This window comes from Chenopodium album, chromosome 18 (assembly GCF_948465745.1).
Source record: "Chenopodium album chromosome 18, dcCheAlbu1.1, whole genome shotgun sequence".
Taxonomy (NCBI): domain Eukaryota; kingdom Viridiplantae; phylum Streptophyta; class Magnoliopsida; order Caryophyllales; family Amaranthaceae; genus Chenopodium; species Chenopodium album.
This window is the reverse complement of record NC_137851.1, coordinates 31,844,319-31,864,155: the sequence shown is the minus strand read 5'-3', so window position 1 is coordinate 31,864,155 and position 19,837 is coordinate 31,844,319. Positions and strand designations below refer to the sequence as shown.

Sequence of the window (19,837 nt, the reverse complement as noted above, 5' to 3'; positions counted from 1 at the left end):
AAAAATAAGTATGCATCACTTCTAGTCTTTATTTTCTTAAATATTTATTTTGTTCTTATCCCAAACCATATTTACTTATTGTTTGTTAAAGAATTGATAAAATATTAAAAATATCAACATCATAATTTAAAATTTAAATCAATTAATTTTTACTATAAATAGATGGGCATCTTACGAAATCATAACTTATCTATTTTATAAAAATACGTAGTACCTTTGTTTCGCAAACATAAGTATGCATCTCTTCTATTCTTTATTTTCTTAAATGAAAATAAATTCCTTTTATCATACACTAGATTTAAAAAAAAAAACTTTTATCTACCATTACTTACATTTTTTTTTTTGAGGAAAATCTACCATTACTTACATTGTTTACATTTGATTTTGCAGGGTTGACAATCAAGTATTAAAATGGAGAAGTATCCAATGTCGTGGAAGAAATTACACCAATGATGGGGATCATGACTATTAAGATAAGAATTGTACGGTTGTGGAAACCTCCAAGTTTTGAAAATCCAAATAAAGACGGCAATATTGAAAAGGTGTTTTTATTAGATGAAAAGGTAACCAAATATCTAATACTAAATAACTCATATATCATGTTTTTAATATACTCTAATCATCTTATCCGATTTTTTTGTTTGCATGTATAGGGTGATAAAATTCAAGTTACAGTTAAGAAGTCTTTGATTAGAAAATTTTCTGATATGCTTGCGGAAGACCAGTTACGTATCATTAGTAATTTTGGTGTTGGGGAAAATACCGGAAATTTTAGGGCAACACACCATCTCTACAAGATTAATTTTTTCTACTCAACAACTGTTAATGTTTTGTGAAGAAAGCTTACCCATCCCTCTACATGGGTTTAACTTAGTATCATTTGATGATATATTATCAAAAAAAATTGGATGATAAGTTCCTGATAGGTAAGCTATATAACTCAATCTATTTACTAATATTTAAAATATTCTATATAATATGAATATATTATAAAATCAATTTTATAATCATAGGATTTTTTTATAGACATTATTGCTCAAGTTGTGATAGTTGGTTGCATTGAAACTTTTGAACGAAATGAAAAGGAAATTAAGAGCCTTACTATAGAATTGAATGATATTAGATATATTTTCTTAAAGAGATATAAAAACGAGTGATAAAAAAAAAATATTATGATCCCTTAAATCGAAAAGAAAGTTTTAATCACGCCTCACTCTCACAAATTAATTTAATTATATGTTAGATTATAAAATGTTTAAACGTACGTTGCCCGGTACTAATCCAGTGAGACATTTATAGTCGACACTCACACTTCCACAGCAAGTTTTTCCTGCAAAATTTTGAATTTGAAAAGACCCTTCTATGATCCCTGCGATTTGCTTCCTCCCCATTTTCCTGCTTCATCACTTGAAAGGTTACTGCTTTACTGTTGTTGCATGAGAGTATAATTGTTCCTTACAATTTGTTCATAATCTTAATTTTTGTTGGTGGGTGCAGTTTGATACAAGTATAATCAATGGGGGACGAAAAAGATGCATTCTATGTTGTAAGGAAAGGCGACATCGTCGGGATTTACAAAAGCTTCTCCGATTGTCAAGCTCAAGCCGGTTTTTCTGTAATTTACTCTTTTTTTTCAATAACCCTTTTCAATTTCTTGACAATTTCTCATTATTAATCTGCCATTTGTATTTTATTTGATTGTTTTTGAAACTGTGCTTGGATAGTTTGTTGTAATTCGAAAGAATCATGAAAAATATTCAATTTTAATAAAGGATACATATACTATTATTTGTTTTTATGCTATATATTGTGGCCTAACTGTTTATAGTATTACTGATAAGTAACTGTCTGCTTTGTTGCTTAGTCAGACTAACTGATTATTGTTTTCCTGCTGAAGATGATTTAGAAACCAATTTTTCTGAAAGACGTGAGAAAAATGCATATGCAATGCTTTGTTAGAGTTATAACAGCCTTGAGAGTTTGGATGGAGCAAGTTATTTGTGTTTCCTTCGCAAAATCTATTTTAAGAAGTGAACTTCCGACGGTATTTGGAGATTTTGTGTTCTAGCTTCCAAGTGTTGTTGGCTAGAACCTTTTAAGGGGTTTCATAAAAATATTGATATAACTTTAGCTTTTTACTTCAGTATTGTGATGACTGATGAAGTGACTAACTATCGGAGTCTACCCATACCATCTGATATATTTTACAAAAGTGGAATGTAAAAAAATCGATGCTGCTTCAATAGCTTCACTGTTCTATGGCCTTACCCTTTTGCGTTTATTTTAAACTCTATAGGATTTGCCTGAAAAAGTCTGATATGCCTCAAATGCCTATCCAGACTTGTCCTTTCATGAGAATTCAACCATGTTCAGTTGAGCAATTCATCAATCAACCTCAATTTACACTTTTTTTTCTTTGGTCTTTGGTCTAACCATGGTTGTTGTTATCCTCCCCTTCAAATGCATTTGCATCCTAATTTGTTTTGTGAAATAGTGAGAGACTTGACACTTGGTTGAAATTTGTGGGTATTGATGGCTTCTTTGAAACTTGAGACTTGAATTACTAGCATGGTGATCAAATTAATTCTCCCATCTAAGAGAGGAATTTTGATTTTGGGTGTTTGGAAATTTGGAATTAAAAGCTAAAAAACTTGTATTTAGGAACTGGATGGGTTTTTAGTTAACATGAGCCTTTGAGGTGACTAAGGTGAATTTGTAAAAGAAATGCCCTTCTCTCATTTTCTTTAACAAGAGAGATTAAAGGACCTCAATTTTCAATGGTTTCTAAAGAGAAATGATATGTATGTAGAACAACTGATAATTTCAATTATTAGGAACAAGTCAGAAAAGTTAGTAGCGGAAATAACCAATATGTACTTATGCCATTGTTATGTTCTTCAGGCTATATTTGTTGGGTCCTTGATTTTTAAAGTGAAGGTATGTGAGCTCGTGTCACAAGTCACTACAAGAGCTGCCTTTGCTAGGGCCATCTAGGGGGTATTGTTCTGAAGATTTACTTTGAAGTTCTATCCTGCAAGGCCTCTATGCTACATCAAATTTTTCAATATTAGTTTGGTTTGGGTGCTTGTCTGCCAAGTAGAATTTAATTATTATTTATTATTATTTTTTTACAATTTGTATCTTTTGTGCTATTCAATATTAGTTTGGTTTGGGTGCTAGTTTGGGTTTCGATGAATTGTTTAACGGAAGTAATCCGTGAGTGATGAAGAAATCAACATGGAGTATGTGCGGAGGATTGGGAGAGTAGAGGTGGCGATTGCACCGAAAAAGATGAAGCTTAAGCAGGCGGTTGGCCCTGATGGTGTATCGATAGAGGCGTGGAGGTGTTTGAGTAAGATTGGTATTGATTGGTTAACAAATCTTTTCAACAAGATATGGAGGGCTACAAGGATCCCCCAGGATTGGAGGAAGAGCACCTTGGTCCCAGTCTATAAAAACAAAGGAGATGCTCAAGATTGTTCTAACTATCGTGGGATCAAGCTTATGAGCCACACTATGAAATTGTGGGAAAGAGTGATTGAACATAGGTTAAGGGCATGCACAAGCATTTCGGATAACCAATTTGGTTTTATGCCTGGGAGATCTACTATGGAAGCAATCCATTTGATAAGACTAATGATGGAGTTTTATAGGGTATAGAAGAAGGATCTTCATATGGTCTTTATTGATTTAGAGAAGGCATATGACAAGGTGCCAAGAGAGGTTCTTTGGTGGGCAATGTTGAAGAAAGGTATCCCACGAAGATATGTGGACCTGGTGAAGGATATGTATCGGGATGTGTCAACAAATGTAAGGACATGTGGAGGGTTGACTAAAGATTTCCCTATTACAATCGGATTGCATAAGGGTCTACATTAAGCTCTTTTCTTTTTGCAACGGTTCTAGATGAAGTAATTAGACCAATTCAAGATGAGGCTCCATGGTGTATGTTGTTTACGGATGATATTGTGTTGGTGGATGAAACTAAGGATGGGGTTAGTGCCAAGTTGGAGCAATGGAGGCAAAGGTTGGAATCTAGAGGGTTTAAGCTAAGTTAGAGTAAGATTGAATATTTAGTATGTCGATTTGGTACTCAGAGGGGGACAAGCAATGAAGTGGTGAGTTTGGATGGTAAGGATTTGACCATGAGTGAATATTTTAAGTATCTTGGGTCGATCATCCAGAAGAATGGTGACATTGATCAAGACGTGGCCCACAAGATTAAGTCGGGGTGGCTTAAATGGAGAGCGGCCACAAGAGTGTTATGTGACTGAAGCATTCCCATACAGTTGACGGGAAAATTCTATAGGAGTGCCATAAGACCAGTGTTGCTCTATGGTACAGAATGTCGGGCTTCTAAGAAGGAGCACATTAAAACGATGGAGGTTACAGAAATACGCATGTAAAGGTGGATGCGTAGGAACACTCTAAGAGATAGAATCAGAAATGAGGTTATTCGCAAGAAAGTAGTGTGGTAGGCATTGCAGATAAACTGAGAGAAAATCGTCTGCGTTGGTTTGGGCATGTAAGACGGAGACCCGAGGGTGCACCGGTTCGAAGAGTGGAAGATTGGGACCATGGAGGGCTTAAACAAGGTAGAGGGAGACCGAAAATGACTTGGTTGGAAGGAGTTAGGAAGGATATGAGGTATATGGATTTGCATGAGGATGAAGCATTGGACCGTAAGAGATGGAGGAAGAAAATTTATGTTGATGACTACACGTAATAATCAAATTTGGTTCATGTTTGCCGACCCCACTTATGGGATTAAGGCTTTGATTGATTGATTGTATCTTTTGTGCTATTGATGTTATATTGTATCAATATCCCATAAAAAGCCTCTTGTTGTGTAACTTATTGTAGCTTTCATAGAATGTTTCTTAGCTATAGTGTTAATAAATTTAACTATTGTCTGATTCTCAAACATGTTTCTATTCTGACATGTTAACAATATTGTACCATCTCATTTTATACTGATGAGTAAAACATTCATTTTCCTTTCAAATTCATCTCTTCCTTGATTTTTATGTTATTATTGTGGTCTTGTATTGAATGGTTGGATATTATGGAAAAACATTACGAGAAAACATGGAAAAAATTTCTTATCTCTCTCCTCATTGTAGCCACTGGACCCTTCTATCTCAGTATATAAAGGATATGGATTATCTAAGCAGACAGAAGCATATCTTGTTTCGCGTGGGCTTCAGCAAGCAGGTTTCTCAATCAGTGCATGTGATGTACAAGATGGACTTTTTGGGAACCTCTCTGTTTGTCCATTTCAAGTAAGAATTGAGAAATACTAACTGTTATTTAATTGAGAATGTTGTGTTATTTTTTGTAGGTAATTAACTTCTCTTTTCTATCAGATAACTTTTTCTGTTTCATGTTGTCAGTTGGCCCTCAGAACTAGATTAAGGATGGTATGATAAACTGTGTAGACATTATGCCTTTTTTTTTTTCCTTTCTTTGCCATAGTGGATCTTTAGAGGTATATAATTTTCTAGATCTTCAAGGGAGGCGTAATGTTGACTTGTAACTTAGTTTATAATAGCGGACAAATCTTCAAACATCTTAAGATATCTCTGTTGAAAGATCAATTTTTGTGCCAGCCCATTAAAAAATTCTAGTCTGTAAACAGTATATGTATTAAACATCTTGTTTCAGGTAGAGCTGGATTTTCTAAAGCTTTACTGGAAGCTTTTATTCTTGGCCCTTTTAGTTATCATCAAAGATGGTATAGAGTGTGGTGCTTTTCATGACCTAGGCTCCTTTTGTTCTAGGAACATCAATTCGAAATTAAGGGAGTAACTGTTGTTACTAACATTTTTATTTTAGTAATGATGGGCATTAATAGTAATAGTAGGAATCCCTTGTCTATCCTTTAGCTATTGAAACCTTGGGTAATAAGATTAATTTATGGCTTTTAGCTGATTCGGAAAACTGAAGAGGTTTTAGAGCTGTTGAAAATTTCAAAACTTAAAAGAATTTGATTCTCCTCTTATTGCTGTGACTGCCACTAGATCATTCAGTAGAAGTTTCTAACTGATAACTTAATATGTTTATCAGGATGCTGGTTGTTCAGGCAGCTCGACAAGAAATCCTCCAAACAAACCTGTCAAGTTGGAGCATTATGGTGAATTTCAAGCCTCTGTGAGTCCTGCCTGTGCTGCTATTCCAGGACTAAATGGAAGTGTTTGGAAAACTGTGTGGTTATAGAACTATTACAATCATTTAGTTATCAAGTGATCCATAGAGATATTTCAGTTTTAGAGCTGTTGAAAATTTCATAACTTGAAGAATTTGAATCTCCTCTGGTTGCTGTGACTGCCGCTAGATCATTCAGTAGAAGTTTGCTAACTGATTACTTCATTTGTTTATCAGGATGCTGGTTGTTCAGGAAGCTCGGCAAGAATTCCTCCCTACAAACCTGTCAAGTTGGAGCATTATGGTGAAGTTCAAGCCTCTGTCAGTCCTGCTTATGTTGCTATTCCAGGACTAAATGGAAGTGTTCGGAAAAATGTGTGGCTCTAGAACTATTAAAGTCATTTAATTATCGAGTGATCCGTAGGGATATTTCAATTTAAGCCTGAAAATATCATATTGTTGTTTCTCATTGAAGGTTGATTCAGGATTGAATATATCCTCAGCAAAGCAAAATTGTGATGAGTTGAAGAACTACACAGATTCTGCAGACTTGACTCGTTCTGCACGTGTAAGTTCCTTCAAGATAGATGCTTTATATATGTGAATTTGCTCTGGCTATCCCAACTTGTAGAAGTGATGTTTGGCTATTACTCCTTGCGCTCCACATTACTTGCACAATTTCCTTTTTGAGCCGTCCGTAATTATTCTGCACCCTCTAATTTTGGCACGTGACATGGTACCACAAACTTACTCTCACCTTAGTATACAACTACCATCTCCAATACATCTACTTTTTGTCCCTCAATATAAGAGTCCCTCATATCTCCGATTGAATTTACTTTTCTCTCTCCAAAATAAATTGTACCCACCATTCATTTTACTCTACTAATTAAAAATGGCCCACCCACAAACATCTCTTGAAATGGTGCCAATTCCCACTATCAATGCAATGTGGTATGCACTACGAAATATAAAAGTATTATGTCAAGTGTTGTGTGAGTAGTGGCAATGGGTTAGTGACTTAGTATGAACCGTTCTTATTCCATATTACATTGCATTTTTTACAATACCATTGTAATTTCTGTTGCAATGATTAACAAAGTAACAAGATTTTAACCTGTTTGTATGATGTTAGCAGTAAACTCATAAACAATGGAGTATAGTGTTAGTAATAAGCTCTTAAATAAACTACCTCTTGTGTCCAGGTTTCTGCTGAAACGAGTTCATTCTTAACCAATCCTCAGAAGAGAATTTGCGAGCTAAAAGATTACACCGAATCACAACAAGTGGTTAACCCAGCCAGTGTAAGTTTTTTAGCTACCAAATTTCTAAAATGCTCGACTTGCTAACTATTTGAATTTTGGTAAATTTCTAGTTGTATTTGGCAAGTCAACTACATTGTAGGTTTTTTAGCCAGTTTAACATCAGAGTTGCAATTCATTAATGCTTCACTTCTCTTGAGGTACTATCAGCAAGAGGATAATTTACTACACCATTTATTTCTAGACTTTTACCATATATAAAATGGAGCACTTAGGTTGTGATAAAGTAGATTTTCTTAAGAAATATTTATATGAAACATAATTAATACTACTATCATTGATTTTGTTTAGGGAAGTTTTGTTATTCTAAACTATGGGGACATCACAAACCTTCATACTATCCCAGTCTCTCCTGTAGAATTCTAATCAAATTCGAGCCATTGCTTAAGCAGTTAAGCTATGGTCCTATGGGAAAAGGGTAGTAAATGTTTTAAAATAAAATGTGACTAGCTATTGCAATTTATTTGGAAATACATGGTTATCATGCCTCCTTTGGGAGAAGGGTACTAAATGATTTCTCGTGAGGAGAGGGATGGTGATTATGTTTGCTGTGAGGGAAGGGTAGTAAATGATTCAGAATTTGACTAGCTATTTACATTTCATTTAGAAAAGGAATACTATATAAGCCTCCTTTGGGAAATGGCTGGAAGGGTATTTAATGATTCAAAATATGGCTAGCTATTACTACTCATTAGGGAAAGTCAAGGAATCGAAGGAAAAGGTCAGCTTCTAGGCTTTCTAGGAAGGGTCCCTGCTAGAGATTAGTAAGAGAATCAGTGAGATAACAAGCTAGAACAACAGAAACAATGACAGCCAAGGATGATAGAAATATTATTGAACAGAGTATTCAACAATACAACCTTCTTTCGAGAGGAAGGAGCTCTCCCAAACAACTTTCTTAATTAATTTCTTGATACATTCCCCTTTAACCAATCACCTATTAATACCCCAAAAATTAAGCCAAAAACAAACTTAATCACACCATAAGCAGGCCAGCCAAAAATCACAAACTCCTAACAAACTTTTCCTGAGATTACCAATCTACCCTTTTCCCCAAAACTGAATTTAACCACCTGACAACTCAGCAAGCTTCTAGCTATTTCTTGATCCTTCTAGCATAAGTAAAACGAATATCAGGCTTAGGATGAGTCCTTGCAATACCCCCCACCCAAAGTTTCACCTTGTCCTCGAGGTGGAAACTAGGGAACCTGAGACTAACTTCCTCAAAGTATTCCCAAGTTGCTTCAAATCCTGCAAGCCCTTCCAATGAATGAGAACTAATGAGAACTTCCATAGCAACCTGTGAATTCCTTACACCCAACACACCCCAAGGCTCAACTTCTAACACCAGCTAGCTAGCAGGGAGGTTGGTTGGCTTGTGCACTAATCCAATGGCCTTAAGCTGAGAGATGTGAAATACAGGGTGGATTTTAGATTCTGGGGGAAGCTGTAACTTATAGGAAACCTTGCCAATGCGTTGGATCACCTAGTAAGGACCATAGAATCGTGGAGATAGCTTGTCATTGGACCTTCTCACCAAAGACCTTTGCCTATAAGGCTGAAGTTTGAGATAAACCATGTCATCCAACTGAAATTCACCCTCTCTCCTACCCTTGTTTTCATATTGTGCATATACACCTAAGCTTGCACCAAGTGGAACTTCAAATCATCAAGAATGGCATCGCGCTCATGCAATTGTTCCTCCACAGATGACACAGCAATGCTGCCAGCGCAGAACCTAGATGAGGGGGGTCTTTGCCATAAAGGGCCTTAAATGGGGTATAGTTGGTGGCAGTGTGGAATGAGGTATTATACCAGTATTCTGCCCACGGTAACCAACGTGCCCAAGTATGAGGTTTGCCATTCACAAAGCACCTCAAATATGATTCCACTCCTTTGTTGACAACCTCAGTTTGGCCGTCTGTTTGAGGGTGATAAGCCGTACTGCGCATGAGCTGAGTACCTTGAGGCTTGAACAACTCAGTCCAGAAAATGCTAAGGAAAACCTTGTCCCAATCTGACACAATGGAGCTGGGAATTCCATGCAATCTCACCACCTCGGACATGAAACAATGCGCCACACTCTGAGTAGTAAAAGGATGTTTGAGTGGTATAAAATGCCCATACTTAGTCAGTCGATCCACGGCCACGAGTATGGTGTCCCATCCTAGAGACTTAGGCAAACCTTCGATAAAGTCCATAGAAATGTCCTCCCAAACCCTCTTCGGAATTGGTAAAGGTTGGAGCAATCCCAAAGGAGACAAGGTAGAGGTCTTGTTCTGCTGACAAACGTGACAGTGCTGGACATACTTCGTCACATCCTTCCGCTTCCTGAACCAAAACCATTCTCCTGCCAACCTTTGGTATGTCTTCAGGTCACCTGCGTGCCCACCCACCAAGAGTCATGATACTCTCTAAGTAGCCTGGTGGTCAGCTCACCGTGTTTAGGGATCACTACTCGGCCCTTGTATTTCAATATCCCATTCTCCAAGGTAAACCACTTAGGTGTCTGCACATATTCCCAATGAAGACCGCAAAATCAGGGAACCACACTCAATATCAGGGCTATGTTGCCTAGAAAATGCGTCTGTCACCTTATTGGTGGGACCAGGCTTATAATGGATATTGAAAGTGTAACCCAGCAGCTTGCTAATCCACTTTTGGTAGGCTTGCCCCACCTCTCGTTGCTCCATAAGATACTTTAGGCTTCTCTGATCAGTGCGAACAATGAAGTGCCGGCCTAATAAATAGTGTCTCCATTTTTCCACCGCAAAGACGATTGCCATCAACTCCTTCTCATAGATGGGTTTCCCACGATTTCGGATACCCAAGACTTTGCTGAAATACGCCACTGGGTGCCCTTCTTGCAACAGAGCTGCCCCAAGCCATGCCCTGAGGCATCCGATTCAACAATGAAAGACAACGAAAAATTGGGTGCTGCTAATATGGGAGCATTCACCATAGCAGCCTCGAGAGCTTGAAAAGCAGTAGTGGCAGCCTCGGTCCACCCAAAGTTCTCCTTCCGAAGTTCATCTGTCTAGGGAAGAGCCATCTGCGCATACCCCTTGATAAACTTGCGGTAATACCCTGTAAGACCAAGGAACCCCCTGAGTTGCTTCAGAGTCGTGGGAGGAGGCCAATCTAACATGGCTTGAACCTTAGAAGAATCCACTTCAACCCCAGCTGAGATAACGTGACCCAAGTAAGCCAGCCTTTCTTTCCCTACTTCGCACTTCTTAAAATTAGAAAAGAGCTGATGGTCAGCTAGAGTTTGCAACACTGTTTGTAAGTGTACTTTACACCAATATGTCGTCAAAAAAGACCAACACGAACTTACGCAAACAGGGCTTGAAGACTTCATTCATAAGCGACTGAAAGGTGGCCGGGGCATTGGTGAGCCCAAAAGGCATTACGAGGAATTCGTAATGTCCCTCATGGGTTCGAAACGTCGTCTTATGTATGTCCTCGGGTTTCACCCGAATCTGATGGTATCTCGATTTTAAGTCCAATTTGGTGAAAATCACTGAGCCCAATTCATCCAGTAACTCATCAATGACGGGTATGGGAAATTTATCAGGGACTGTTTCTTTGTTTAAGGCCCTATAATTGACACAGAAGCGCCACGAACCATCTTTCTTTTTAACCAACAAAACCGGGCTAGAGTAAGCACTTGTCGAAGACTGAATCCCTGCGTTGTGCATATCCGAGACTAACTTCTCAATTTCATCCTTTTGTGACTGACTGTGGGTACCTGTACGGACGGACACTAACCGGGTTAGCACCACTTCGCAATACTATGGCATGCTCAATCTGCCGGTGTGGGGGCAATCCCTCTGGCATGTGAAAAACCTCCTGGAATTGCTGTACCAGAGGTTGGAAGGCAAGAGGAATCACAGGTCCCTCCTCCTCTGCCTTCTCTAAAAGATTATTCGAGCAAGTACCCATGGCCTTCCTTCTGCAAGTTTTTGATCATTGCTTTCAAAGAAATTCCAGTACGCCCCAAGTGCGGATCACCTGTTAGAGTGATTGAATTACCATCCAATTGAAACTTTAGAGTCTGGGTCTTCCAATTAGTCGTGATGGTGCCAAGCTTCTCCAACCATTGGATACCTAAAATCATGTCCGAACTCCCTAACGGCAAAATGAGAAAGTCCTCAATTATCACAACCCCGTGAAGGTCCAACAAAACGCCCTTGCACACTCCTTCACCCTGCACCGCTTCACCAGTACCAAGTGTAAACTTCTAGATTCAGTCGGAGTAAGACCCAATTTCTAGGCAGCAACATTGGAGATGAAATTATGGGTTGCATCTGGATCAATCATCACCACCACCGAGCAACCATTCACAATTCCGGCCAAACGCATCGTCTTAGGACTAGTTAGGCCCATCACCGAGCATAAAGATACTCCAGGGGTCAGATTCAGGTCTGGTGGAGAAGTTAAGGGTTCAACGTCGATCGTTTCGGTCAAGGAGAAATCGCCAGCATCCACGTCGTCCTCATCCTCCACCGTGAGTAAGACGCTCATCCCGCGGCGCTGACAATAATGATTCATAGTCCATTTTTCATCACAGCGGAAGCATAAACCCTGCTCCCACTTCTGCTGAAGTTCTTTCTCAGAGAGCCGCCGTAATTTGTCGGGTTTTTTGTGGGTATTGAAGTTATTTTGGTTCGGAAAAGGCTGAGAGGTGGTGGAGTGGTGGTTCGGGTTTATGTATTGGGTTGATGGGGATCTGGGTAAGGTGTTTAGGTTGGGTCGTGGGTTTGGAACGGGGGTACGCCAACTGGCAGCCCACTAGCTGACTTGGGCCGAGGGCTGAGTTTTAATTTATCTTCGACCCGCATCGCCAACTCCATGGCCCCGATCCAGAGTAATCGGATCCAAGAGACGGACCTCGACCCGGATGTCTTCACTCAACCCTTTTATAAACTGACCCTTAGCAATCTCCTCAGGCACTCCCTCAATCGGAGCTAACAGCTCAATAAAACGACGCTGGTAATCAGCCACCGTACCCGTTTGTTGGTGAGCAAGCCACTGCTCATGGAGGGTTCCGGTTGCGGTGGATCTAAAACGGCGTAGAAGCAGCTGCTTCAACGCGTCCCACGTCAGCAGAGGGTGGCGTCGATGCTCCCACTGGTACCAAAGCAACGCGTCACCTTCGAGCGCCACCACAGCAGCCTCCAAGCGATTTTCCTCCGACAACCGGTTGTCGGTAAAAATGGAAGAACCTCTCAGCACGGAGGATCCAACCATCCGGATTAGTACCATCAAAAGGGGGCAGATCGAGTTTGCGCAACTTCCAATTCGATTGGCCACCGTGAAAACCACCGTCACCGTAATCCAATTGAGGCTGCAAGGAAAACGGATTATCCCATTGATTCTGGGGTCCAGATTGCAGAGAGGAACGAAACTCAGCACGGAGTCGCTCCTGTCCAGTGGGAAGCAATGTCGGTTTTGAATGCTGCCATGGCAGTAGTGATCTCCTGAGCAACGCGCGACGGCAGCCCAGAGATTTCCTGTTCCAGCAGATCCAAACGTTGGCCATGATCCAGGTGAGCCATCTTCCTTCCTGGCTTGGAATGTCACTGCTCTGATACCAATTTGCTAGAGATTAGTAAGAGAATCAGTGAGATAACAAGCTAGAATAACAGAAACAATGGCAGCCAAGGATGATAGAAATATTATTGAACAGAGTATTCAACAATACAACCTTCTTTCGAGAGGAAGGAGCTCTCCCAAACAACTTTCTTAATTAATTTCTTGATACATTCCCCTTTAACCAATCACCTATTAATACCCCAAAAATTAAGCCAAAAACAAACTTAATCACACCATAAGCATGCCAGCCAAAAATCACAAACTCCTAACAAACTTTTCCTGAGATTACCAATCTACCCTTTTCCCCAAAACTGAATTTAACCACCTGACAACTCAGCAAGCTTCTGGCTATTTCTTGATCCTTCTAGCATAAGTAAAACGAATATCAGGCTTAGGATGAGTCCTTGCTGTTCCTTCATCTAGACCTCCAAACCTAACAAAACAACACTTCAATACTAAGAACAGATCATGCTCTATCAATCCTCAAAGTCTTTTGAGGCATTACACAATAAAATATAATCATGAGTTAAGCACTGATCCTTCTAAAAGTTACGCCAGGACAAGTATCATTCTACTCTCAAAGCACCTCATTTCTCGAATCTCGATTGCATAAGCTAAAGCAGACAAGCAGTCAGCATGGTTAGCACCCATATCTTCTAGAATTTCTCATCCTTTGTATCCTGTAGATTCTTTTTTTAAGCTCCTGAATATTTTTGTCTGTTTGTCACTCAACCACCTCAACACTTGCTCAAGACTAGATGAATCTTAAAATTTTAGTTTAAAGCTATTCGGAGAGAGTATTGACTAAGGAAATGTATTCTATGTTATCAAAAAGGTGATGTCTCTCCAATAGCCTCTTCGTGTCCTTTAATTTGTTAAGAAATTGGGGAACATTACCCTCCCTTGAAAAACCTCTTTTGAATAATCTTTCAAAACACCCTCCCTTTTTCCCATTTGAATTCATAGGAGATAGGCAAGGGCCAGTTAACCCTTTCTGGTCTCTGGCAACTCACTATTTCTACTGTAGACCAGTATTTTAACATTATCATCTCTTTTCCTTCTTTCTTTCTGATACTGTTGCTCTGCTATATTTAACTTCCAGTTTTGGATGTCAGGTTCAGAAACTGATTAATGCTTCTACTACTTTCCATAATAACCTGAATAGGGTATGCTTATTGGTTGAGGTACACTGAATTTACTGTTAATTTCGTGAATCTGTGAGGCGTCTTTGTGGTTGTGTGTCTTTTCCTTAGAACTCTTGCATTGTGTAGAGTGGGCTTTATTTATTGGGAAACTAGTCATGGGTTTCGTAGATGCATGTGAATCAACTAAGGGGAATCTCAGTTTCCTACTCTCGTATGAGGGTACCTGGATGATAACTTAGTGAAACAAATCTCAAACTTGGGAAGTCCTAGAGGTTTCTTAGATCATATTACATCTTTCAAGAAGGATGGAATTTTTTAATTTCAAGAACGGGAAGTTTGAGTAAGCTATGGTCTATGGAAATTATGGAGTGGCATCCAAGTTTTTTACTTTCCTCACAATCAGGAGGAAGATCTGAAATTTTAGCCCATGATTTAGCGTATAGCATCAATTTGAAACCAGATGCGTGTTTTCTGAAGAAATTTAGTACGTTCAAGTAGGTCAGCTTCTCATAACATTTTCAAAGCACTTGTTAGGAGAGCTTCTGATGCTTTGAAAATTGCGGACACTATAGAGACTGAACTAGTTTATTGGGAACTGTCATTGACTTCAGTGATTGATCCCTCAAATGAAAAGGTGGCTGATAGTCTTAAATGGTTAGGACTTAGGAGCCAACTATTTAGTAGCTAATTAAAGGAGCACGATTGAAAAAAAAAAAGTTCCTATTAGTCCAAGGGTTGTTTTTGTCCAAAATTCACTGAAGAGTAGTCAAGTAAAGAAGATTAGATAAGAAAAGGTAAAAGAAATTAGGAAAGTGATACATGGGCTAAAAGCCTAAAAGTCCTAGTTTTGGCGAGAGTAAGGAGATGAGAATACTCTCCTGAACTAATATGAAAACATGATGAATATCTACATATGCAGAGTGATGCAAGCAAAAATACTGTTAGGAAAATTTTGCCAAGTATTGTCAAGTAATGGCTACTATTGGATGTGCTATTAAAATAATGCAAATAGTTAGTATAAACTCTGTTGCATTTGCAATAAAACTAGTACATTGTGAACATTTTACATAAACTAGAGATGATATCTGGCTGTTAATAGATTACTCTGCTTATTGGGCTTGAAATAGAGGCCCCTTGTATTGTAAAGGCCCTTACAAAATAATTGTCCTTCTCTTTGGCCTCTTGGTGATTTATGTTATCTCAAGTAAAATTTGCCACATAGAATGGATGCTTTATGACCAAATGAGGGTGTCTTCATTTATGCTGTAACCAGAGATAGTTTTTGTTATATATGTGCAGCAATCTTGTACAATTGAATTTGATGGAGCTTCAAAAGGAAATCCTGGACTTTCTGGTGCCGGAGCTATTTTGCGTGCTAACAGTGGAACTCAGGTATGGTGTATGGAGCATCTCATGTATTTTATGATTTCCATCCTTAGATTTTTCTTATTTCAAAACCATGTTTTGGCAGGTTTGGCTTTTGCGTGAAGGTGTTGGAATTGCTACTAACAATGTTGCTGAGTATCGATCAGTGATTTTAGGTTTGAGAATAGCTCTCGAGAAAGGATTTAAACATGTTAATGTTCGAGGGGACTCTCTGCTGGTTTGCAATCAGGTATTAAATTGCATTTGTACTAATGTTATCTTCCTTTCCAATTTGAAGCACCAAATTATGCAGTTGTATATCAACGTGAAATGCTGTGGTCATACGCTTTTTTTATTTTTTTATTTTTTTTAAGGTGATTAAGGTACTCGAATTAAATAAAGCATAGTGTTGGCAGGGTTCATATCAGTGATATAGTACACCTTTTATTCATAAAATGTGCCTCTCTCTCACTCTCTAATGACAACCATATTGAATTGAACAGATTCAGGGTAAATGGAAAGCCAAAAATGAAAACATGGCCAACCTGTGCAAGGAAGCATTACAACTTAAGAAACAGTTTCAGTCATTTACTATTGAACAAGTTCCTAGGGTGAGTGCTTGATCCCTGGGATATTTTGATTGCTTTCAGATTTCGTGCAATCCATATTTTGTGTTTAAAGTGACTATAATGTTATAAAAGTTGTTTACGTTGTGTGCACTTTCTGATTGAACGATAGAACCATTTACTATGGTGATTTTTTTTTTTGTTAGAGTTAAAATTGTGCCAAATTGTGCATTACTTGGGTTCAGAGAGCTGTTCATGTTTGATAGCCTTTCCTTTTTTTAGATAAGTGTTGCAAAGCAAGGGATATTGCCCCCTATTTATATCTTTTCTACTCCTCCCCACCCCCTCCCTTTCAAATGTGCCTAATCACTATAGACTTCTTTATTAAAAAAGTGAGTGGGTGAAAGAAGAATAAAAGATTAAGAAAAAAAAGAGAGGAAGTTGTAGAAATAAACTTGCAATGTCATGATCTTAGTTGTCAAATCATGTTTGGATCGAAAGGTTGTAGGATCTCACAATCCAAAAATGTCAAAAACGATCTTGATCACTTGTAGAATCATTAAGTAGTTAAAATCATAATAGACCACATATGATTGTACAAAATCACATAGGATCGATATAGGATTGTACAAAATCACACAAAATTTGTGTAAACAAAATTAGGATGTACATCTCGTGGATGTTTATATTCATCAAAAAAACAAAACAAAAATTTTATGCTTCCTCCGTTCCCTACATATTGCAATTGCAACATTTGCATTTTTGACACTATTCACACTTCCTTCAACCATATATCTTTATTTACACGTAAAGCTAGTAATATGATGTTTTGTTAAATTCTTCTTGATATATAATTTCATAATATGAAGATTTTATAATTTTAATTGCTATATTCAGTATATTTAACGTTATTTAAGGTTAAATATGTTCATTAGGATGCATAAATCCTCCATTGTGCAATATATGAAAAAATTGTAAGGATAATACCACGTTAGGCCGGTCTTTCAAAAATAAAAAAAAGTTTTGATTATCCTAAAATAATCACCGGTTTGGCTAGTTATATTACATGTGTCCCTATTTAATTTGTTTGGATTTTTAAAATTTAATATTAATTTTATAAAAAATAATTTTATTGTTTTTGGAAACAAACCCCTCTCTCTCTCCCCTCCCTCTTCCATTACCCTTCACTCTATCCTTCTTCCCTAGTACCTAACCTCGTAACAGGTTTGTGGGATGGGCTATGGCAGGGAGGAAAGGACGGGATGGTTGGGTTCATGGGCTAGGTTTGCAATTCATTGTGGGAATGACTAGAGGTCGATGATGAGACATTGGTTGTTTGCGGCGGTGTTGGTGGAGAGTGTGGTTGATCCAGTCGCGTACGGGGTGGGAAGTGGCGATGGTGGAGATGGTGGGTAGGATAAGGGAGGTGGGGTTAACGGTGCTGGTTTGGTTTGTATGTGGGTGACCGGATTGGGAGTTAGGGCTGATGTAAAGATTAGGTTCATGGGTGTGATTGTCAAAAAGGGATTAATGGTGACGGTGAATGGGGAGGAATAAAAAAAATGGTTAACATATATATATTTTTAATCTATTTAAAGCGAACACCTTGGAGGTGGTATTATTTGAGGATAATTTAAAAGTCATCTTATTTTTGAAAGATCGGCCAGAAGTTGTATTATTATTGAGATGTATATCAATTACAAGTATTGATGATTGTTATAAATAATACTTATTATGTCAGAGTGTTTGTATCATATTTTAGCTAACTTGTAGGATTGTATGATTCTACAATGATCCCCGAATTTGATCCTGTGAGTCCTTTGTCCAACGCAAAATCTTGATCTTGATATCGTTGGTCATGGTAACTAGCCCCATCTACAATATGCCAAATTAGGGGAAGTAAAAACAGACAAGAAGAAAAGTAAAGAGGCTTGATATTATGATTACTTTTAACAAAAACTATTGACTGAAGTTCCTAGTCGAGGGAAGGTGATAAAATCTGTACACAACATTAGGGCCAGTGGAATGGATACATTCCCAAACCTAGGTGATGCTATTTGATTGACATTATGTCGTCTGCAGGAGTTCAATTCTGCTGCTGATGCTCAAGCAAATCGAGCCATTAATCTGAGAGGTGAGTACCTTTGCTGCATGATTGTTTTTGAGTGCGTTGTTATGTACATTTCTCATACTAGTATGTACTATGTTGTGCAGATGGACAATTTGAAATTGAGATGACATCTTGAGCATAATTATGTGAATGCTTTAATGGGGTAGCTGCTCAATTCTTGTTCCTTAAGCTGTAAAGTATAATGGTTCTTGATTGAACTTGGTTTAGGGCCTTAGGTGGAGATGCTTAATTTTAGGTTGAAAGGTTGTTGAAACTAGAATATGTGTTTGTGTAAATGCTAGAAAACTACTATTATACGTAGTAAAACTTTTACTACTAGACATAGCTAACTCTTGAAGTTGTGTACTGGTAAACATATGTTGCTAGTTTATAGTAAATTCACTAAGACAAGTGACCAACTAAGCATATACAAGTTAGTTCCATCCACTGTCCTCTACTCCTTTTTTGCCGTGCATAAAACTGCCAATAATATTATCGATTTTTTCTCAGTGACAACTTTTAGATTAACAGTCTATGCTTTTTTACAAAAACTAAACTCAAAGTAAAGCTGCAGCGGAGTGAGTTCACACAGTCATAGATAAATTTTCGGTAGCGTACCGGTGTCTTTTCTTTCTTAGTAAACTCAAAGCAAAGCTTAAGCAATAGGACTTTCGAATTGATCAATCTTTGATTGTACACTGATTAGTGGACAATATGTAAGCATTTCTTCATAATTTCGGAAACAAATAAATGAGAAGACGAATGGGACGGTCATAAAGCAGTAGAGACGAGGGATGAGAGGGTGGAAGCTAAGAGAGGAAACAATTAAAAGGTGAAGGCTAGCGTCAAAATGAAGAAGTGAAGATTGACTTTTTTTTTTTTTTCTTTTTTTTTTTTTAAAACATTTATTTGTAATGGTCAAAATATAGGTTACGAATAGAAACTTTATATTTTTCTTGACCGAGCAATTTGTATTGGGCAAAAGGTGCCAGTTACAAAAACTACAATATTTGTAGAGTAGCATAGTATTTGTAACTGACAGTTTCTTGCTCGTTTCAAAAACCATCTATATTCTACTAATTACGCTGTTTTTGTTACTGAATCTTGTAATGCCTGTTACAAATTGGTTTATTGTAACCAACATAGATAGTTTGCAAATTACAAATACTTTTTTTTTTCCACTAATGTACATTGCCAAATTACAGTAGGCAATTTTCTCTCATCTTTTATCCAATGGTAGTAATCCTTACAGTCTTCTTATTTATCTCATTCCTCAATTGATCATTTTCTTGTATGGCAACACACCTACCGTGATTTACGCATCTCTATCACATTTTATCTTATGCACGTGATAATTCTTCACAGCCCAACATTCGGTACCATATAACGATACATACCTAATTATCCTTCAGTAGAATATACCCTTCAATCTATAAGGCATAGCAGGATCACATAAAACTTCCTTAGAACTCTTCCACTTAAACTAACTTGCTTTGATCCTGTGAGCTACTATATCTTTATTCAATATTCCATCCTTTTTAACTATATAAATCCTATATACTGGATGACCTTACAACCTTGGACAAT

General features: G+C 37.9%; 1 protein-coding gene across 2 annotated transcripts; it reads left to right on the top strand.

Annotated features, from left to right (window-relative positions):
• The first annotated feature begins 412 nt into the window (after positions 1–412).
• On the top strand, positions 413–18,729 carry LOC145590782 (uncharacterized). 2 transcript variants are annotated; one of them, XM_081647182.1, is made up of 12 exons: positions 413–563; positions 1,498–1,615; positions 5,124–5,282; positions 6,067–6,150; positions 6,382–6,519; positions 6,620–6,712; positions 7,350–7,448; positions 15,509–15,601; positions 15,681–15,824; positions 16,078–16,185; positions 18,223–18,274; positions 18,355–18,729. In XM_081647182.1, exons 2-12 carry the CDS (start codon positions 1,517–1,519, stop codon positions 18,384–18,386), a joined length of 1,101 nt encoding a protein of 366 aa, XP_081503308.1. In that variant the 5' UTR covers positions 413–563; positions 1,498–1,516; the 3' UTR covers positions 18,387–18,729. The 2 variants fall into 2 exon arrangements, with proteins under 2 accessions (XP_081503308.1, XP_081503307.1); XM_081647181.1 differs by lacking the exon at positions 413–563 and adding an exon at positions 1,278–1,414 and having other exon boundaries at positions 18,355–18,728.
• The last annotated feature ends 1,108 nt before the right edge of the window (positions 18,730–19,837 follow it).

What these genes read in the sequence shown, in the direction of transcription:
- LOC145590782 (XM_081647182.1), top strand. Translation starts at nt 1,517, where the DNA reads ATGGGGGACGAAAAAGATGCATTCTATGTTGTAAGGAAAGGCGACATC. An exon ending in AAGCTCAAGCCGGTTTTTCT is followed by an intron (nt 1,616 to 5,123) that starts GTAATTTACTCT and finishes TCCTCATTGTAG; the next exon opens with CCACTGGACCCTTCTATCTC. An exon ending in CTCTGCTGGTTTGCAATCAG is followed by an intron (nt 15,825 to 16,077) that starts GTATTAAATTGC and finishes TGAATTGAACAG; the next exon opens with ATTCAGGGTAAATGGAAAGC.